Source organism: Sinocyclocheilus rhinocerous, unplaced genomic scaffold (genome assembly GCF_001515625.1).
Source record: "Sinocyclocheilus rhinocerous isolate Xijiao unplaced genomic scaffold, SAMN03320098_v1.1 scaffold245, whole genome shotgun sequence".
NCBI lineage: Eukaryota > Metazoa > Chordata > Actinopteri > Cypriniformes > Cyprinidae > Sinocyclocheilus > Sinocyclocheilus rhinocerous.
This window is the reverse complement of record NW_015659923.1, coordinates 790884-812125: the sequence shown is the minus strand read 5'-3', so window position 1 is coordinate 812125 and position 21242 is coordinate 790884. Positions and strand designations below refer to the sequence as shown.

The 21242-nt window shown below is 39.5% G+C and overlaps 3 protein-coding genes across 4 annotated transcripts in view; 2 read left to right on the top strand and 1 right to left on the bottom strand.

Annotated features, from left to right (window-relative positions):
• prkdc (protein kinase, DNA-activated, catalytic subunit) overlaps positions 1-8479 on the top strand; it is a 37728-nt gene extending 29249 nt beyond the window's left edge. The window contains exons 63-86 of the mRNA XM_016533310.1: positions 142-353; positions 447-585; positions 1003-1191; positions 1323-1547; positions 1788-1896; positions 2067-2169; positions 2327-2489; positions 2617-2791; positions 2946-3130; positions 4049-4229; positions 4418-4575; positions 4878-5089; positions 5165-5252; positions 5451-5594; positions 5722-5929; positions 6028-6095; positions 6179-6399; positions 6478-6570; positions 6652-6732; positions 6864-6935; positions 7070-7271; positions 7448-7636; positions 7898-8037; positions 8258-8479. Coding sequence (XP_016388796.1) covers positions 142-353; positions 447-585; positions 1003-1191; positions 1323-1547; positions 1788-1896; positions 2067-2169; positions 2327-2489; positions 2617-2791; positions 2946-3130; positions 4049-4229; positions 4418-4575; positions 4878-5089; positions 5165-5252; positions 5451-5594; positions 5722-5929; positions 6028-6095; positions 6179-6399; positions 6478-6570; positions 6652-6732; positions 6864-6935; positions 7070-7271; positions 7448-7636; positions 7898-8037; positions 8258-8462 — 3762 coding nt within the window. The 3' untranslated portion in view covers positions 8463-8479. The remainder of the gene's footprint in view (positions 1-141; positions 354-446; positions 586-1002; positions 1192-1322; positions 1548-1787; positions 1897-2066; positions 2170-2326; positions 2490-2616; positions 2792-2945; positions 3131-4048; positions 4230-4417; positions 4576-4877; positions 5090-5164; positions 5253-5450; positions 5595-5721; positions 5930-6027; positions 6096-6178; positions 6400-6477; positions 6571-6651; positions 6733-6863; positions 6936-7069; positions 7272-7447; positions 7637-7897; positions 8038-8257) is intronic.
• An 802-nt stretch (positions 8480-9281) lies between these two features.
• Positions 9282-15316, bottom strand: garem (GRB2 associated, regulator of MAPK1). 2 transcript variants are annotated; one of them, XM_016533305.1, is made up of 7 exons: positions 14942-15316; positions 13796-13936; positions 12607-12737; positions 11201-12370; positions 10250-10425; positions 9506-10143; positions 9293-9398 (listed from the first exon to the last, which is right to left on the bottom strand). In XM_016533305.1, the coding sequence occupies exons 1-7, from the start codon at positions 15060-15062 to the stop codon at positions 9367-9369; spliced, it is 2409 nt and encodes an 802-aa protein (XP_016388791.1). In that variant the 5' UTR covers positions 15063-15316; the 3' UTR covers positions 9293-9366. The 2 variants fall into 2 exon arrangements, with proteins under 2 accessions (XP_016388790.1, XP_016388791.1); XM_016533304.1 differs by having other exon boundaries at positions 9282-10143.
• Positions 15317-16564: 1248 nt separating this feature from the next.
• On the top strand, positions 16565-21113 carry ncf2 (neutrophil cytosolic factor 2). The gene is made up of 14 exons (XM_016533309.1): positions 16565-16795; positions 16993-17075; positions 17217-17325; positions 17552-17686; positions 18511-18618; positions 18734-18793; positions 18993-19036; positions 19180-19321; positions 19518-19586; positions 19878-19979; positions 20186-20337; positions 20422-20533; positions 20712-20820; positions 20933-21113. The coding sequence occupies exons 1-14, from the start codon at positions 16622-16624 to the stop codon at positions 21028-21030; spliced, it is 1497 nt and encodes a 498-aa protein (XP_016388795.1). The 5' UTR covers positions 16565-16621; the 3' UTR covers positions 21031-21113.
• The last annotated feature ends 129 nt before the right edge of the window (positions 21114-21242 follow it).

Genomic DNA, 21242 nt, shown 5'->3' with positions numbered 1-21242 from the left:
TGAGACCACTGGGTTAAACAGAGTTATTGTTTGCTTAGTATTATTCAGAAATTTGAACTCTGAAAGTCTTTAAATTGGATTATTATTAAGCTTGTTAATTGTATTACTAGCCCTGATGCAAGTACATTTTATATATTACAGGACATGAGTTATCATCATAAGGCTCTTCTTGGTGTTGAGCCAGCTCTCGTCACTGCCAGCTGTCTCGCCAGTCTGCAGCAGCCCATGGGCATCCTGTTACTGGAGGAGAGTTTGCTTCATGGCACTGGAACGTCAGACGAACCTCCTTTAAAACGAGCACGGGGCAAACGAGAGCTGCCACCTGACACAGAAAGATGGATCCACCTTGCCAAGTAAGATCAAACTCCCTCAGAAATGTCTGAAGTACTTACTGTTTTTCATGCCACAGCCTCAACAGTTCTTTACTGATTTATATTCCTCTGTAGACTTTACAGGTCTTTGGGAGATTATGATGTGGTCAGAGGAATTTTTAGTGGCAAGATTGGCACAAAGTCAGTAACATTCACAGCCTTGCAAGCAGAGGCAAAGAGTGATTATGCTGAAGCTGTGAAGCTCTACAATGAGGTACTGATGTGTGTTTTCTTGGTCACAAACACAATATGGGAACATAAACGAGTACCTTGTTTTCCTCCGTCATCTCCTCTGAAATTATTTTGTGCAGCAGTAGTAGCTACACACTGTGTCAGTGTCTTCCTTTTTCCCTTTTATGACAGGTGACAACCAGTGCAATACTGGATAAATACCATGTGGTTACCGTCAATATTGCTATTTTGAAACACAACTATTAGAGAATTGTAATTTATGAATATTCGATATTTATGCAGTGCTAGTTGTTTTTTTATTTCTGCATATCGTAACATGTATATGAATTTCTGTAAATACAAATGTATATTTTTTAAAAATGTAAAATTGGGCATTTACATTGGGCTGTATAGCTGACTTTTATAGCTGACCTAATTGTAATGTGCTGTTTTGATTCAGGCACTGAACAAAGAAGACTGGAATGATGGAGAGCCCACAAACACAGAGAAAGATTTCTGGGAAACTGCTGCGCTGGAGGCTTATAATCACCTGACAGAGTGGAAATCTCTGCAGTATTGTGCCACGGTCAACATTGACGACAACTCACCTGTCAAGCTAGAAAATATGTGGAAGGAGCCATTTTATGTGGTACTATAAGTAATTTTGAGCAATTTGAGTTTTGGCTATTTTGCCATGAATCATCAGATTATCTGGAATTACACCCATGATCAAATAATATCTTATCCTACAGTAATTGCTTATATTTTTGTCTCTAATAGGAAACATACCTGCAGTACATGATGCGTAGTATGTTGAAGCAGTTGCAGCTGGGGGAGAGATCTCAGGATCTGCTCAGCTTCGTTGATGCTGCTATGAAGAAAGAAGAGCACAAGATCATCATGGAGACCCATTACAGTCAGGAGCTGAGTCTACTGTACATTCTGCAAGAGGACTATGACAGGGCCAAATACTATGCCAACAGCTGCATGCAAGTCTTCATGCAGGTCAGTTTTGAAAAAAACAACAAATCAATTAGTTGTTTCACAGAAAGTATGTATTTTTAGATGAGGTGTTACATAGGCATGCAGACAGACACAAACACAGACTTCTATTTGTGTCTATTCGTCATTGAATAGTTTGAGATCTGACCTGGAGGAATGGAGGGCTTCTCCATTGTCCTTCAACAAATATTGTCAGAAATGCAAATACATGATTTTTTCATTACATAACTTGGTTTTATGTAGAACTACTCAAGTATCGACCCACTGCTGAACCGCAGCCGTCTGACAGTGCTACAGTCTGTCCAAGCTCTGACAGAGATCCAAGACTTCCTGAATTATATCTCAGGAGAGGGTGAGTAATTATGCAATTACGCAAAAATAGTCAATTATGCAAAATTACAACTAGCCCTAAGTATACCTACCTATAGTAAGTACATGTAGTTAATTAATATTGCTTGGTACTTATTTGTGGAATTACATGGTAACAGCATCACCTTAAAGTGCAACTGTATCTGTTCTTAGTCTCGGTGAATTCTCTGAAGTTCATGATCAGACGGTGGACCAGCCGCTATCCGGATGCTAAACTGGACCCCATGAATGTTTGGGATGACATCATCACATCTCGGTGAGTCTGGTCATTTACAACACCTTACTGGAAATACAGATTTATTTTTGCTGTTATAGTGAAGAAATGGTTCATCTTGAAATGTCTGTAATGCTATAAAGCTTAATTGTGGAGAAAATGTCCCATTCTTGCTTTCATCTTTGTTTTGTTTTTTTAGTTGTTTCTTCCTGGATAAGATTCTGGAGAGGCTGACTTCCACCCCTGAAAACAGCATGGAGGTGGATGGTGCAGAGCAGGCGAGTGGAGAGGAACTCGGAGCGCTGGTGAAGAACTGCAAGTTCAACATGAAACTACAAATGGCAGACAGTGCATGGAAACAGGTGCTCAGGCTTTACAAATATCAGTGTTGGTGCCTAGTCACCATCACTTAAGATCATATTTTTGTGTTTAAACCACAGAAACAGAAGAATTAGGAACAAGCTGAATGTAATGTGTTAAAATTGACAGAATAATTTTCCGGTGGCATCCAAGCTGTTGAAGGAACTTCACCGTGATGCGAAGATGGATGATGCCTGGTTGGTCCGCTGGGTCCACAGCTTCAGCCGTTTCACTCACAGAAGAAGCGCTGGCCTTGGATCTGCTGAAAAGATTAATGTTTTGCTCAAGACTGTTCCACTTCTGAGTATGAATGATCCCCTCTTGTCATCTTTTCAACCCCTGAACCAGGCTTACTTTTCAAGTTTTGAATTTTTGCTGAAAACGAGTTTAGGTTACCAGTGTAAAACCAGTGTATTGAGTGATTTTTTTCATGGTTGATACATTACTTTATTTTACAGTTGACGCTGGGAGACAGAGTGAAGGCTCATCTGCTCGAATGCTTTGTGACCAGAAGATCCTTCTGGGCACCACCTATGACCTCATGGCCAGAGCTGCGTATCGCAGTCCTTCTGCTGTGGAGACTCTCGGGGAAGATAAAGTTCAGAAGATTCTCCAACTGTCAGGGGCCTCATCCATCACCCAGGTAATGAGTTATTTAGGTGTAGCTTTTTGGGATATATATTTTTTATTGAAACCACCGACTAGGTAATTGCTATTGTAGAATTGGTTTCAAATAAGCTGATACAGAGATGTTTAGCTTTGCATTGAAGCTGCATATATTTTATGTCCTCAATATGAAAAAAGCCAGAAACGCCACCATGTTGTACACTACTGTTCAAAAGTTTGGGGTTGATCTTTTTTGGGGGGGTTTTGGCGAAAGTAGTCGAAATAATATTATTACTATTTAAAATAACTTTTCTTTTTTAATATACCGGTATATTCCCCCGGTTTCACAAACAAGGCTTAAACCTAGTCTCAGACTAAAATGTAAGTCTGAGCTGTTTCAGCAGAAAGAAACTTGCACTAATTGATCTTAAAATATATCAGTGCCTTTGTTTTGTCTCAAGAGGGACACCAGTAATGTTTTTTGTAAGGCCCATTTATAAAAATTACTTAAATGTCCTAATTGAACTATGGCCTAATCCTGGCTTAGTCTAAGTCCTGACTGTGAAACCAAGCCATTATGTCATTTATTTAATTTACTCCAGTTTACTCCATTACTCCTGTCTTCAGTATCACATGAACGTGTTTATGTTTAATGTTTTTGTGGAAACTGATACTTGCTTTCAAGATATTTAAATGAATAGAAAGTTCAAAAGAACATTTATTTTTAACATTCAAATGTCCTTACTGAATAAAATTTATTTTAAAACAATCTTACTGATCCCAAATATTTGCACTGTAGTGTACATGTTTGCACCTCTTTAACTGGGCAAAAACCCATGCAATCTCTGATATCAAGGTTAGATTCTTACAGATTGTACACAAATTATTAATTGTAGTATATACAGATTTATTAAAAAGCTGTTTTGATAATCATGGGTGTTATTTTCCTGCTCAGGTGGTGGAGGGTCTGCAGATGCAGGCTCTGGAGATGTTGCGAAGTGCTGCACATAAGGCAGAAGAGGAAGAGCAGTCCTTCAGCCAGCAGCATGTGAACACACATGGTATTGTGGAGGCCTACATGACCTTGGTCAACTTCTGTGACCGAAGACTAAGAGAGAGCGAACAGAAAGAAGAAGGTGAGGCAACTGTGCACCAGTGCAGCACCCAACTGTTCTCATAATTCTAATAGAAAGTTAAAACGAATGTAGAGCACTCTATGAGTGTCTCACAGGATTTATGTCTTTTTGTGATTCAGTGCATCCGAGTATTGCATTGCAGGTGAAGTTGATGTGCTTATAACAACACTTTTGATGTTTGATTCTAGCAATCAGTTCTGAACTGCAGTCCTTGCCTGGACATGTAGTGAAGATGATGCTGAAGGCATTGAAGCTCAACTCGGTTGAGGCCAGGCTCAAATTTCCTCGTCTGCTGCAGCTAGTAGAACTCTACCCCGCAGAAACCCTGGACCTGATGGTCAGAGAGGTGAGAGAAGATCATTTGCTTTGATTTTAGGGCTCATGTACAGTACAGTCAGCCAATCATTATAGCAAAATAAAGCCTGATGCAAAGCAGAAATCAGTGTCCGGAAACGCTGAAGCTACTTAAATCAATATTTCGAGATTAGATCTTTTAAAAGCTAAATCTGAAGGTATAAGGCCACCATAAACAACTATATATTTTTTAATTCTTACATTTAGAGAAGTTAAAGAATTTGCATGACAATGCTTTATCCTTTATCTTCTTCAAGAAGTATTCATTTTTCTCATGTTTTTTTGTCCTGATAGGTTGTTAGTGTGCCTTGCTGGATGCTGATTGGCTGGATCAGTCAAATGATGGCTCTGCTTGACAAGCCACAGGCGACAGCAGTTCAGCATGTTATAGAGGAGATCGCAGAATGCTATCCACAAGCTCTCATCTATCCATCCATGATCAGCAGTGAGAGCTACACCTTTGAGGAGTCTGCGAGTGGTCAGAGGAACCGGGAGTTTGTTGAAAAGTATGTAAAGGTCTGTGAGGCTTTGTAAGTGGCTTTGGCCTTGCTGATACTGACAATGTGTTGTTTGTGTTCCAGGCTGAGGTCATTACTGGATAAAGGTGGCGTCGTCCAAGAGTTTGTAGACGCCCTTCAGCAACTTACTAACCCTGAAATGCTTTTCAAGGTACAAATTCCTTTTTCCCTGAAAGATCCATTGGTTGAGCCAGTTTTGAGATGTCAGACCTATTCAAGCTGAACAGATTGCAGTTTCAGTTTGTGCTGCTACTGGCACAGTGATTATATGCTACATTTAACTTACTGAGACATGACATTTTTATGGCGCTATTGTGGTAGTCTTGATACTCAAGTAATGGTTTGGCAGGATTGGTGGGATGAGGTGAAGAATCAACTGGACAAACCAGACATGGACAAAAAGAAAATGAAGCAGCTTTATGAGGAATTGGCTGGAATGCTTGGTGATTCAAAGTCTCCAGGATTTGGATCTTTCAGAAGGAAATTCATTCAGGTTCACAACTTGCAATACTTATACTTAGGGGTGCATGATTAATCGAAATAAAACCATAATGAGATTAGTCAGGCCTCTGCTGGTTTCTCTGTTTCTTACATAGATACATTTTATGTCCTTGTTGCAGAAATACTGTAAAGAAGTAGAGAAGCTGCTTGGTGCTGGTGGGTCCAAGTTGTATGAAAAGCGAAAAGATAAGGAGTTCCTTCAGCAGGTGGACCGCCTGGCTATGTCAATGAGAAGTTTCCAAAAGGAACCAGGGAACATGAAGGAATATTCACCCTGGCTCAGCAGCTTCAAAACGGAAACACTCAAAAACGAACTGGAGGTACCAGGTTAGTTCAACATTTTTTTTGTAAATAATGTCACTTCGTTAAAGTTCTGCATTTAGTGTAAGTGTTTGTCTTTTTCCTCTGGCTCTGGATTTCTACAGGTCAATATGATGGCCAATCGAAGCCTTTGCCAGAATATCATGCAAAAATCACAGGTTTTGATGAAAGGGTACGAGAAATAATGTTCTTATTAATAGATGTCATTTTGAGATGATTATTTCAGTGTGTAACAGTTCATCTTCTCAACCTAAGGTAAAGGTTATGGCATCTATTCGTCGGCCGAAGCGCATCATCATACGAGGAGATGACGAGCGGGATTATCCGTTCCTAGTGAAGGGTGGCGAGGACCTGCGACAGGACCAGCGCATCGAGCAGCTCTTTGGTGTGATGAGCATGATTCTCAGTCAGGACACTGCCTGTTCTCAGCGGAGCCTGGCACTCCGCACTTATCAGGTCATTCCCATCACAAGCAGGTACTTGGATGGGCTTCTTATGACTCAATTTTTTTTAACTGGTCCTACAGGGTCTTTAATGTATGCTGACATTTACAGGATCGGCCTGATTGAGTGGATGGAGAACACCTGCACCCTGAAAGACTTCCTCTCCAGCAGAAGGACTGAACAGGAGCAGAGGACAATCACAAAGTGAATATTCCTTCCTTATTCCAGCAAATAAAACACATCATCATGCTTTTCATACCCTGCACTGAATTTAATGTATTTTAGGCCCAATGAGTCCTATGATGACTGGATCAGTAAAGTTGCTGGGAAGGTGGACGGCATTAGACGATATGCTGAACTGTACAAGTAAGTCATCACTTCATTTTAACATTTGTCATGGGTCAGTGACTCCGCATTCTACAACGGCTTTAGAGCATGTATAAATTGACCTTGTATAAATAATAATACTTAATGCATTTACATTTGATTCACTGCAGGAAAGCAAAACGTGTGGACACTGTGAACAACTTTAGGAGAATTGAGCAGATGGTGCCTGATGACTTGTTAAAGTATGGCAGCATTTCACTTATTTTGCATTATACATTACAGTGTTTCATTTCAATTTTACTGATTATCATGTAGTAATTTATTGACGTTTGTCCTAATTCTAAAAGGAATTGATGGCATGAATGCTTGTTTTCAGACGTGCTTTTGTAAGGATGAGTACCACACCTGAAGCCTTCCTTTCGCTGAGGTCCCATTTCAGCTGCTCTCATGCTGTGCTCTGCATCAGTCACTGGATTCTGGGCATTGGTGATCGGCATCTCTCTAACTTCATGATTGACACAGAGACTGGCGGTATGATCGGCATCGACTTTGGTCATGCATTTGGATCAGCAACTCAGGTGGGCTTTTTGTCTAGTATTGATTAGTTTGACTGACATTTCAATGATTCTGTAAGGAGACAAGTACTGGTACAAAGAGCTACTGTACCAATTTAGAGATACAAGATTGATGAACAGCTTGACTTGATGGTTTGATTAAGAGTTGAGAACAATAACCTGTTACATGTTGCATGTAGTTCCTCCCAGTGCCTGAAATGATGCCATTTAGGCTGACACGGCAGTTTATAAACTTGATGCGACCCATGGCAGAGTCTGGTCTCATTCAGAGTGTGATGGTACATTCACTGCGAGCCTTCAGAGATGACCCAGACCTGCTGCTCAACACCATGGATGTCTTTGTGAAGGAGCCTTCACTTGACTGGAAGGTAGAAGAACTCAATCAAAGCATATTTGAAGCATGTAAACAGAAATGAATAGCTCGCTTTCCTTATTGTCACATACAGGTAGCCCTCAATGTAATCATCAAAGTGATCTGCCCTCGTTGTAGACCTGTTTCACATTTTCCAATTTTTTTTTAGTTTCACCCTAAGAGTTGAGGTCTATAAAAAGCTTAGACATTGAGTCATTATCAGAGAGACAGGCTAACTAAATTGTGAAAGACAACAGCTCTGTTCCTCATGTTACAGAACTTTGAGCTGAAGCAGCTGAAGAAAGGAGGTACCTGGACAGAGAGTGTGAACACCAAAGAAATAAACTGGTTCCCTCTACAGAAGGTCAACTTTGCTCGCAGGAAGCTAGAGGGAGCCAATCCCTCGGTTATAACAAGGTAGATCCAACCACAACGTCTGGCAAATAAACATGACCATTTTAATATTTACATTTGCAGCATATCATCATAATGTTCACTTGCATTAAATGAATACATTTTTCTTCCTACTTCTTGTGAAGTAATAGTTTTAAAAATCGTTTTATGGACAAAATAATAAAATATAATAATAAAAAAACAGAAAGACTTTTCTAACCATGTTGACTTGTTAATGTTCTAGTGAGGAGCTTTGTCTTGGATTTGAGAAGAACCCAGAGTACAAGGGAATGTTGGCTGTTGCTCGAGGCGAAAAAGAGCACAACATACGAGCTCGACACAATGAAAAGGACCTGAGTGTTGAAGATCAGGTAGACTGCCTGCTCGATCAGGCAACTGACCCCAACATACTGGGCAGGGTGTGGATAGGCTGGGAACCATGGATTTGAACCAAATAGTGGGTAACATACAGTACTGAAAAACAAGGTGTTTGTGTCATTCTAAATTTTGTAAACCCTTTTTCATAGTGTGAAGATGGATTTCAGAACTACTGTCATATGCTTTTATAGTAATGTTTAGCTGTACTGCAGAATTTAACGAGATTACACTAAACAGACCTCATGTTGATGAAGGAAACACTGTTGAACATGGTTGTCATATCCCCTTGCACTGCTCTGAAGGAAACCAGTCATCAAATAAAGCATCTATACATGTCAACATTGTCAAAGCCAAAGTGATCTATTATGACAGGGTGAGACTTCATCCTCTCCACTTTTATTTTTTGACACATCAGCCCTTATTAATCACTGGTGTAAAAATGATGGTGCTGGGAGCATTTTCATTTACACTGAGCTAGTGTGACAACCACCTTGTTTGGTGTCACAACTTGGTAAAGGATAATATTATTTCTTAATATGGTAAAGCAAAAGTGTAAGTGATAAAACCACCTAATCAAGTCAAGTGTCTTTATTGATCAACAACGTAGAAAGAAACATAGGCCACAGTTGGATTGCGTCAAAATATCTTCAGGTTTGTCAGAAGCTTTAGGTTTGAGCAAATAAAGTTGGTTGTGCAAGTACCGTAAGGTCAGAGAGATTAGAGATGGGTACAGGTTAATACACAAAGCAATTAATATACATGTATATATTAAACAAAATGGCTATTAAAATCATTACAAGCCTGTGCATAGCATTGAGATACAAAACTGTCTAACGCAATACTGAAGGCCAATATTTGCGACTGCAGCACATTGCATGTGTTTTGCTCTATACTGGCTTGCTTGTTCAGCCTTACATTTTGGGCCTCCAGCCATTAATAAACTGCATGAGTTTCTTCACTTGAAGTTTGCTTAGCTTAAAGTCTTCTGACAGAATCTCCTCCGTTAGCTGTAGGAGCAAATTTCCATCAATTTTTTCTTGCACAAACAAAGAGACAACATCATCTGACATACCGATGAACCATAGTGACTTAGAAACCTCCTCAATGGAGATACCTGATAGATTGCTTGGTGGCTGCCAAGACACTGTAGCTACAGGATATGAAATGGAGAACACATCTGTAGTGCCGTGATGCGGTCGATCGAGCAAGCAGCTTTTGGACTCAAGTTCCAGGGCGTCCGCATCGGCTGTGGCTGTAGTAGCGGGATCTGTATCTTTCTTTGTATCGTTACATTTAGGGGTTCTTGGAGGCAAGATAGGGCAGGACTGGTTTGGCTTAGTGTTACATTCCTCTGTAGATTTGTCTCTGCACATTTCCATGGTGTAGCTGGTGGATTTGGTGCAAGACTGGGAAACCTGTTGAGCCTTGGAGGCCGCAGCGCCCCCCTCACCATTCGCTCGCCTGCTGAAGTCTAACAAACCTGAGGGACAAGCCTTAGGAGTACCAGGGGTCCTCTTCCGAGGATAACTAGAGTAACTCCGGCAGTGGAGCGACGGAAAGTCCTCACCTTTATACGAGTCTGCACCACAGAAATCGTTTGGCCAGGAAAGGCGGGAGAAAGAGGCATCGACCGAAGGACTGAGGCAAGGGAGAGGCTTGGAGCCTTCACTGGCATCTGGTCTGATCCAGTTACATGGGTAACAAGCATGGTTCTGATCATCGGACTCACTCGGAGACTCGCCCTCTCCACCTCTATTGAGAGATGGAGAAGAGGATCGTTCAGTCATAAATAGTGCAGTTCACATAAAACTAATGTCCATTTTGTCAATTAAAACTATAAATTGTCAATATAACTCACATGTTGTGTAAGCCGGATGAGTAATAGGATAGTGTTGGGCTTGGGGAGCGCGTGTCTGTCTGACGTGGCTTGGCAGTGGCAGGAGGGCATGGCACTGTGGCACTGCTTGAGCCTGTCTGCTTGGAGCTCCGTGGTGGAATCGGTGGAGCGTTCAACAACCGGCACTCCTCCTTCACCTGCAAAGGAACAAGAAATAAAAAAAACTGTATGGCTCTAGAATTTTGAATATTACAATTACATTATTAATGAATGTGAATACACACGGATACAAATCTTTTGAGACAGGCTGTGTGAATTTATGAAAACATATGAAATGTAACCTTTGTTTCTACTTGGAAAATAATTAGACCTGTACTGATTGACCAACAGAGTACACAAATAAGTCACTATGTAAGCACAGAATAAACTTTGCCTTGTCTAAGAGTGGAAAACAGACAAAGAGCCTTAAAATCATGTTTTTTTTTTAACAGGATCATCAGTGAATAAAGATTTCTACAAACACTTTAATTTCAACTTGATATTCAGGGTTTCCACTCGAGCAGTAGATCAAGCAGTGATTTTTACAATTAATTGTGTTTTACTGGTTAAGGATTTTTAAAAATCATTTTGATTTCACTGATTAATCTTTATTTTATTAACCCTTACCTCAACCAAAAGAACAATTCATTCACATATCGCTATAGCATTCAGAAATCATTCTAATATGCTGATTTGGTGTGCAAGAAACATCAATGCTGAAAACACTTAAGATTTTTTTTCAGGCTTCATTGATGAACAGGTATTTGAAATGGATTTTTCTTTTGTGAAAATCTATCACAAAAAATCCTTACTGACCCCAAACTTTTAAACAGTAGTGTAGATTTGTGCAATTGTTGAATACAAGTAACTTTAAATGTTTCTATTTGTTTCAAATAGAGACTATTGAGGTTAATCTAGTATAAATGAACTCACAGCTTCAGACTTTGGAGGCACCGGAGGTGGAGGTAGATTGACATCTGCACCAAGCAAGGCGGTTGTGGGACCTGCTGTGGGGTATGGCAGTACAGTCGTGCAGCCAGAGACAGTCGAATTTCGGACCCCCTCGATGTGGTCTAGCACAGATCCAGGGTTCTTAACTTGATCCAACCAAAGCTCCTCGTACGGCACGTCTGGTTTAAGGGAGCCAGAAGAACTCTCCTGCAGCTCAGGGAACAGATAATCTTCATCCGGAGCTTCTGCTGGCACACAATCTCCACATAAGCTAACGCAACCCTGAAGATTCACCTCGCTGTTCCCATGCAGATTGTTTCCGTAGACACAGACAGACAGGCGATGAAAGGACTGTGTGAGCTCATCTCGGGCTGAGCTTAGAGAACTTGGCAAATGCACGTGAGAGGGGCAGCCATTGCTTCCGCTGCTGTTGCTCCCACTTCCCGTTCCACCTGTGCTACTTTTTTTCGGGCTCTTGCCATCGTCGATCCAGTCCACCCGCACATCACGGACCGCCCTAGAGTAGTCGTCAATGTCGAACTGCTCCTGGCAGTAAGCAAACCAGCGGTGGACCACAGTCTCCTGCCAGGCTTCTCCTTGAAGCAGCCCTTCAGGCACCAGTAAACGTGGCAGTGCTGCGGATACGTGCAAGGGGAAGTGCACTGGCAGTATTTTGTTTGAACGTAACGCACAACACACCACCACTGTCTTGGTCTGGATGTTGACCAGCTTGTATCGGTGGCCTTCGCGGATCAAATGGAGGTCATGTGGATTACGTGGCGGGCTGCTGGGCACCATGACATTCACAGGTAACCGGGTCTTCTCCACAATTGTGCGAATAGTGTGTTCTCCTTCCTGCATCTGTAGCTCCAGCGGGGAGCAGGTACTGAAGCGACCGCGGCACTGGAAAGGCAGGCTGATGCTCTCATTGGTGCGGTGGTTCATGCAGATAAGGCAGGGCATCTTTCCACGGCCAAGCTTACTGATGGAGTTAAGCTTGCCGATGCGTTTGAAGATCGTGTTAAAGCGTGACTTTTCTCGTGATGTTTTGGCATAGAGGATCTCAGCCTGGCCCATTAGTGTCAGCTCATCCCCAGTGCTCAGCGTGATGTTGTACACTTCTGTGTCCTCGTTGGATTCTCCTGATGCCATCTGGGAGAAAAACGACAGCAGTTTGAACAGATCAACTAAAAATGTAGTCTAACTATAGTCTAACAGAAGAACTTTGACTGCTACAAATTTTGAAATTAAGTCAAAGAAATGTTGAATAGATATTTCACATTACAAACACTATGCCTGAGAGCCATTCTGATAAAGGCATATTAGGTTATGCCAATATTAAGATACATTAGTGCAGGAAGTCTAAATCTGCAAGCACAAAACCAGACCTTGACATTGAAGGATATTTCCTCCATGACATAAACTCGCTCAGGGAATGCTTTGGCCACCTCCTCCACGCTGTTGAAGTACTGCACTGGCTCCCTAATGTCCCTGTCCTGCTCCAGCAGCTTAAACTGGCCTGTAACAAACAACAGAGCAATTCTGTAACATCATGACATCGACTACGTTTACACGAACATCAGTAATCTAATTATTTACCTTATTCTAAATAAGCCAATATTATGGTTATGGTGTTTACATGAGTTGCTTTTAGAATATTCCTTTCATGTTCCCGTTTTACATGTTATACATAGTTCGATTAATGGCACATCATTACGTCCCCACGTGACACCATCCGACATCCCCTCTGGAATGTCGCTTTTATTTGCTGTCAAACGGTTGAGCACTGCCGTGTGTGTGTATCCTGTCGCAAAATGGGGCGAAAAGTCCTACACGACGGTAATAATGTGATTAAGGTGTTTACATGTCTATACTGCACTTCAATAATGCGACTAAAATAGAAATACTCCACATGTCTTAATTCGATTTCGGTTTCATTTAGAATGACTTTAGCCGGATTAAGGTAATCAAAAATCTCTGTTTACATGGTAGATTCTTAATCAGAGTATTGTCTTAATCGTATTAAAATTGGATTATTGTTGTCCATGTAAACGTACTCAGTGTCACGCTTTCATATTATATATACAATACTTAATATAAAATATAAATAATTTCATGTAGATGTTATTCTGCCAAATCAGTGCAAAACAAAGAAATAAATGTAATTTTTTCAATTTGGGCATGTTGGACTGAAATAAAATAACATTTTGCCAAATTATCTAAAAACGCTGCAACAGTAAAAGCAGCACATAAAATAGGCAGTTTACTAGGTCTGTATGAACCAAATTCAGAGGAAGGTCTTTTTTCCTTAAGTGGCCTACTGGACACTCTCTATAGCCAGAGGAATGTCAATATGAAGAGACCAATTAGCTAATGAACTCCCAACTAAAAGCAGATGGCAGAAATACAGCAGCACAGATCTTTGTTTTTTCTGTTTTAATACAAGTTGCAAGAAAACAGTGAATCCTAGCAGACTAACATTTCTTTCATTTGCCTTCTTTTTGAAAATACTTCAAGTGTCGGAAAGACGTTTCTATGTACAGTACATGCTGCACTACAACAACTGAGTGGCCTTACCCTCATAATGGACAGGGATCTCGATTTTCGGTCCGATGACATAATGGCCCTCCTCTAGGCTATGGGCGGTAATTGTGGTCCATTGCCGACATGAATGAATCAAGAGGTAGTCATTTTCTCTCAGTCCTTCCACCGACTCCCCTGAGGCGAAACAATATCACATCAGTATGGAACAGTAAACTTAATAGTGTGTACTTTGTAAAGATATATGAAAAATATACAATAGTGCAAAAAAAAAAAAACTATACAATTAAGTGGTGCTTAGGGATATAACTAATAGCAAGTGCACCATAAACATTTTAAATAACATGAAGGGCATAATTTACTCTTATTTATATACTGACAAAATTTAGTATTTGTAAGCAGGTCATTCACATAAACTAATATGAGAGGTAAGATGGGTTTTGTGTGCCTTTAACTCTGTCTGTTGTACTCATAAGTGTTCAGTTAGAGAGTCTAATGATAGTGCCCCAGTTCCCATAATGATCTAGTTCCCCTAACATTATGATTTCCTCCATCTTTACGCACAGAGCTCAGCTCACACACAACAGCACTTAGAGCTTACACTTCAATCTCTTTATAATAAAGCAGTGAATAACAAACAACTGTAAGTTATCAGACTATATTACTCGTGCTTTACAAATATAAAAAGCACCTCCCCAAACTAAATATTCATATACTTGTGTGGACTCCTTTCTAAAGTTTCAGATTGAAGGGTTTGCGGAGGTTGTTGTCTAGTTAGAAAATATCAAAGAGGTTTGTAATAGATGATAGACATTAAATATTATGAGGCCGGTGTTTGACTGCCTGCAGTCTGTCGTTTAACTCTCTGGCTAATTTGCGTTAGCCTGCTAACATCTATGCTTCTCTTTTTCGCTTTTTGTTTGGCTGTTTGGTCTGTAACTGTGTCAGAACAACTACAAAACGCATCACTCCTAATGTCGACCGTGTAAGTTACGTCAGTTAAGCCCTGTGTTCAGGTAACGTTATCCCGCTGAATGTGTTCAGAGAGTGGAGGCTCGCGTTAGCTTAGCGCGCGAAACGGCTAATTATTGGAATTCCACAGGAGCGCGACCGCCCACGCGCAGCTGCTGCCGCACACTACAACAACAACACAACACCATCACAACTCTGGACAAACCTTACCGCTGTCCAACTTCACAATCTGCGGCAGTCTGTGGGCACTAACAAGTCTATCCAAGGGTAGTGTCGTCGTACTCCATGTTACATCTTTCAAACTGTTGTACAGCATTGATCCAAGGTCCATGTTAGCTTGCTAACATCAGCACGTTAACCCACCGCCGCATGCATCTGCAGTGAAGAATGGTTCTTTCATGGAGAAAGCTTCGTTAGATGTCCCTTTGTTTACTCAAAGGCAAGTCGTGGATTGTAAGTGAAGCCATGTCTGCCGACTGTCTATTTACAGTGACAGGAAATGCCATGAATCCCAAACCGTAGCGATCTCGGAGCTGGAGTGGCTATTTCCTCTTCCCTGTAGCTCCAGCGGTTGCTCGGGCAACCAGCGCCATAATGGTTGCACCGTGTGTTTTAATTGAATTTTCAAGAGACATTTGTGACCCTGGACCACAAAACCAGTCACAATGGTCAATTGTTTGAAATTGAGATTTATACATCAGTTGAATAAAAATGAGGAACATGATCTTTACTTGAAATCCTAATGATTTTTGGCATAAAAGAAAAATCAATAATTTTGACCCATACAATGTATTGTTAGCTATTGTTACAACAAATATACACCGTGCTACTTAAGACTGGTTTCGTGGTCCAGGGTCACATTTAATAAACAACATAAATACAATTAAAATGTTTGAATCACTCCTGAATCTCCTTTGCAAACTTATAGCTTAATTGGCGCACCTCTGTGGACTTTTTATTTAAAAAAAAAAAAGGTAATCATAGTGCACTTCTCTGAACTGGACTCAAATATCACTAACACAAAAGTATTGTGTACTTTTGGACACAGTATCATGCTGACAATAATGTTTTTAAAATTTAAGCTATCAAAGACAGACATTTAGGAAACTGATGAAAAGAAATTGAAGGCAAAGAACAAAAATACAGATGCTCTCATGACCCACATTTTAAAATTCAGTGCTTGCTTGTGTACTGATATCAAGAACACTTGATTAAATGACCTTGCAGAATGACTAAAACTGAATTAAACTGAATGATAAGTAATTGTGAACATCACAAGAGAACTGTAGGAAAATAATGTGATTGTCTTTATTTGGAATATGCTGATTAGCATGTTTACAGGGCATTCCAGTAGCTGTAGAGCATATAAACATCTTTTTGGTATATACTTAACCTTAATCAAAGTGATGTATATGCAAACATGCTTGTCTATAGTATTTAGGACCCTGATTTTTAGGAAAGGTTGATGTTTTTTCAGGCATTGAAGGGCCATGTAAATACCAAAGTACATTAATTTGGTAAGCATTTAGCACCATGGTATATATGAAGGCATCATAAATGTTTTTACCACCTGATACAATCATGACACCACAGCACTTCTTTTGTAAGAGAGAATATGTGCTTCACACCTAAAAGCAACTAATAAAATAAGTGCCTGTTTTTTTTATCCTTTAATAAATATGCCTTACTAACACCAAAAAGTGAACTTACTCCACTAACAAGTGAGGAAACAAGAAATAAAGAAGCCAGCGACATGAAGCTGGTCACTTCCTCTCTCTCAGAGCATGGGCTGGGCTTGTTCTCTTTAAAAGTTTCAGATTGCCTCTGCTGGGCTCACAACAGAGAAGAACAGCGTTCATTTGTTCATTGCTAATTGTCTTCTGAGGGAGCATGTCATTTGTAAGCACTCTCCGTCAGTGGGACGAGGCCGTGGCTTGTGTGGAGCAAAGAGACCCAGCCTCTGCTCTCAGGATATTCCTCAACATCGAGGAGAAAAGCTCCAAGATCTTCTTCAACATTGGCTGTCTTTATTTGAACAACAGTGAGTTAGATGAAGCTGAAAAGGTACAGTTACATGGCAGATTCTTTTTTATGCTACTGAAGAAAACAGTGTTTAAATAAGGTATTTTTTAGACTAATATCCTCTTTGAATTATGATTTGACACTGTTTTTGCTATTTTAAAAAAGCCTGTGGCTGTAAAAAGGAAGTAAAAGTGGTTTCACTCTTTATGGGGAAATTTATTTCTGTTATACATATGAAGGCATTTGACAGAAGTATTGGCAAAGATGAGCACCTGGCTGCGGCATTTTTTCAGAGAGGAGTTACATTCTACAAAAAGGAAAGGTAAGGCCATTAATTAAAAAAATATTTTAATGCCGTGTTCTTAGAGGAGACTACAAAACACCACATACTGTCTCTTCAGGAGAAATACATTGACACTGTTCATAATCTATATATTGACAGTGTTCATAATTGTATCTTCAGGTTTGAAGAGTCTCTTCTGGATTTCCAGCAGGCGTTCAAGCAGTTACGAGGAAATCAACTAATAGATTACAAACCTCTGGGGCTGAGATATAAACTGTATGCTTGTGAGGTAAGACCAGAAATGTGCCGTACATTGGACACTTCATGTGCACAGAATCTTGTTTTTTTGTTTGTTTGTTTGTTTGTTTGTTTGACCATCATTGGTTTTATACCTAATAGTATACCTAATATACTTAAGAGTTGTGGTGTGAGTGATTGATTGATTCCACTTGATAACTTATTTCAGACGTATCAGTCCATTCTCTGATATGGTCATTTTGTCATATGCAATTTAGGTGCTGCACAACATAGGACTAGTACAGGCTCAGTTGGGAAAATGGGAGAAAGCTCAAGAGAACCTTCTTACTGCACTAAGCTTGAGGGCAGACGCCAAGTTCAGCCATATTGACCATGCTCTGGATGCCATACTGGTATGTAACTGCTAAAAGTGTTCCACATAACATCAGTCATTGAATAATTTGCACAGTTTTTGCAGTGATATAAAAACCAATTTTAAAATCGTTAGTTTTAAATTGTTATTTAATTTTAAATTAATTTTAAAATTGTTTTAAATTATTGTTAGTATCTGAGGCAACAAAATCTAAGGGCATGAACTTATATGTGCTGTTGTTTTGTAACATATTGCAGTTTTCCTAATTAGAAATTGGTGAAATTTGGTGTTGCATAATTACTGTTTCTGGGTAGGTTTTGTGGGAAGTTGTGTAAGCTGCATGGGGGACAAAATTCACAAGACAGATGTCTTTTACTCAGACACTAGTCACTAGTCATCCTTCTACTTCTTGTGACATTTTTGTAAGAATTTGAATGACAAATTAATATGACATTTTAAAATTTTTGCCCAAGGATACCCTTGAAAAAGGAATAAATAAACAAATCAAAAAATAAATAAACTCAAGTTACAGTGGGTACGGAAAGTATTCAGACCCCCTTCTAAATACTGAGCATTTTTCAGTTTTTCTTTTTTAATAAATCTGCAAAGATGTCAACAATTCTGTGTTTTTCTGTCAATATGGGGTGCTGTGTGTACATTAATGAGGAAAAAAAATTAACTTAAATGATTTTAGCAAATGGCTGCAATATAACAAAGAGTGAAAAATTTAAGGGGGTCTGAATACTTTCCGTACCCACTGTATATTACACTGATGAGCATAGCGCAAACAGCATGAATTGTATGTGGTGATTGTCTTAATGCATTGTTTTAAAACTGATCAACAGCGTGATTTCCTCTTTTCAGAAGCAGAAGCTCTTTCTTTTGGTAGAGATTCGAGCTGGGCTGCTGTTCAAACCCAATAAGCACTATGTGGCAGAGCTGGAGAAAAGGGACTATCTTGGAAAAGCCAAGGTATCCCCATTATCACATCAGTACAGTGTGCAATGCTACCGAAGAGATCCATTTTCTATTTGGCCAGTAAATCAGACAAACTGATTAAGATTAGTGTTTTGTTTTTTGTTTATAGGTTGTGTCTTCTATTGTACCTGCAGATGAGTTTTCTGGGTTTGCTCCACTTCAGCCTCAAGTAAGTAGTGTTGTTAATAAGTCAAGTAAGTAATTAAATTGTTAACATGTTAACATTAGCATAAAATAAGCGTAACAGAGAGAGGTTTGAAGATAATGTTAATGATAAACGTATACATTAATGGTACACATTTAATGTATATGCTCAAAACTGTTACTTTAATGACCACAGGGCATTTCTTTAATTTGTGTATTGTTAGGTTGACAATGTTCCATCTACACCAAAAGTCCCAGAAGTACTAAGGTACGTTTAGGGTCATGGACATGGAAAACACTATTTAATGCATCTTAACTTCTAACTAAAGCTTAAATATGTTTGCAATTTATGGAGTTTTTATATTGTTTTGTTCTCTTGTTTTACATAAATGTAAATGTCATAATCATCAGGGTATTTGAAGGTGAGCCACACACTGTTCTCTATGAGTTTTACCCTGAGACCAAAGAGGAGCTGGCTGTGTTGCCTGGCAACATTGTCTTCGTTCTTCAGAAAGGAGCTGACAACTGGGCCTCTGTTGTTTTCAATGAGAAGGTATATTTTTGGTAGATTTAACAAGTTAATCATAAAGGATAGTACATTGGGAACAGAAAACATTTTCCACGTGAGAGCCGGCGTTCACTGTCAAGAGAACATTCCGATGTCCAATGCTAATGTAATCAACGTGTGTTTAAAGTACCGATAATAATGCCCTATTGTCTATTTTTGTTTGTTCTCTTGTTATTTCTAGCGGGGCCTTGTACCTTATAACTTCCTTGAACCCTTGGATATTGTTACAATGACGTCAAAACCAATGCAGGTACAGTAGCTGCATTTTGAACAAATATGCAGTATTTCAAACACCAGTAGGGACACAGTAACAAATCAAATATGTATCATACAATCCACTTTTGATGACTTCAAGTGCACCTGGGAAAGTCATACCTCTGAGTCAGGCATTCATAATTATGATAACAATAAAATGTTTTTGTTACATAAAGTAAACCATGCAAGTTGAGTGGTTTATTTTTAGATGGATAATATCCTAATATTTGAGCTAAATTACTTTTTGTGTCCTACATTAAGAAATATCACACGTGACCTCTTATAGATTGAACCATTAAATGAAAATGATGATATACCAGCTCCACCAAGAAGAGCACCGCCTAGCAGACCAGTGGGTACAGAAGGCCTGAAGACTGTGAATGCAGAGGTTCAGTATTCCCTACATACTCATGATATAATCACAGTTTATTAACAGTAAATGGATATCAACTAACATAGCTATCACACAGTGCTTACATAACGTATTGAAAGGCCAACTTTTATCAGATACAGCCTCATTATGTTTATGGCATCATGAACATATTGATTATTATTAATAAGATTATTTCTCAAGCTCTGCTGTATTCTTCACAGACTAATAACATTAGGGAATTCTCAGGCTGCATTGTGAAAGTGCACTTTCGGTTCACCATAGCAGTCAGAATCGCACATGGACAATCATATGGCGTCATTCTTCAGACGATAAGCTCTAAACTTAAGCTGCCTGCATCAACGTTAACTTTATGGTAACTATACCAATTATAACATTCCCAGCACCATATTGAAACATTTCTGGAGAGAAAAAAAAAGTTGTAATGTTCATTTTTTAGTTATGCCAAAGAAGGTGTTGATGAGAGAGTGAATCTTGAGGACTCTGAAATGGAGGCTGTGTGGAATAGTGTGAAGGATAACCGTCTTGCGCTGTGGTGTTCAGTGACTGGGGTAAAATACAACCGCTTGACTCATCTATGCTCACAGATTGAAATAACAGCATAATATAGCTTACTGTACACTACACTTGAAAATAGTAATATTAAATAAGACATATGGTGTTCAGCTTTACCAGTAACTTACCCGCAAAATTTCTTTTCTGCCACTTCCCAAAACTGCTGTCTGAAAGGGTAAAAGTGTGCCTCATGAGAAAGTGGTGGCTCTGTACTCTTATGACTCTTCTACCCCTGAAGACCTGGATTTCAAACAGGGGAACGTCATCACAGTTCTTTCCAAAGGTAGGAACTGAAACTGTGATACTTGTAATTTACTAATATGGGCATAAAATACAGTATAAACTATTAAGGCATTCTGAAGATTATTTCTGTTGACTTTTTGTTTCATTTTCAGTCAATGATGAGTGGCTTGAGGGTCAATGCAATGGGAAGATTGGCATTTTCCCATCATCCTTTGTTAAAGCACTTAATGGGGATCAGCAATGTGAATGAATCATTCATCCAACAGTTACAACTAATGTGTTGATTTGATCATTTGGGAGAAACCTGCAGTATTTTAGGGCCTGTTTTTTAATGAATATTGTCAAGCTCATGCCAGAACTTGCTTCACTATCCCAGTTTGGTTGTGCGGTAGTCGTTCCACATTTCACATATTGAAGTCATACTTTTGAAGTCAGGAGAATGAGTTTTATTTTGTTTGAATA

Bases quoted from the DNA above. Each gene is read 5' to 3' on its own strand.
- garem (XM_016533304.1), bottom strand. From the start codon at position 15,062: ATGGACCTTGGATCAATGCTGTACAACAGTTTGAAAGATGTAACATGG. The intron at 12,738-13,795 runs GTAAGGCCACTC...TGTTTGTTACAG, and splicing joins GATCCCTGTCCATTATGAGG to GCCAGTTTAAGCTGCTGGAG. The intron at 12,371-12,606 runs GTCTGGTTTTGT...TTTTTCTCCCAG, and splicing joins AAATATCCTTCAATGTCAAG to ATGGCATCAGGAGAATCCAA.
- ncf2 (XM_016533309.1), top strand. From the start codon at position 16,622: ATGTCATTTGTAAGCACTCTCCGTCAGTGGGACGAGGCCGTGGCTTGT. The intron at 18,619-18,733 runs GTATCCCCATTA...TTTTGTTTATAG, and splicing joins ACTATCTTGGAAAAGCCAAG to GTTGTGTCTTCTATTGTACC. The intron at 19,980-20,185 runs GTTCAGTATTCC...TATTCTTCACAG, and splicing joins TGAAGACTGTGAATGCAGAG to ACTAATAACATTAGGGAATT.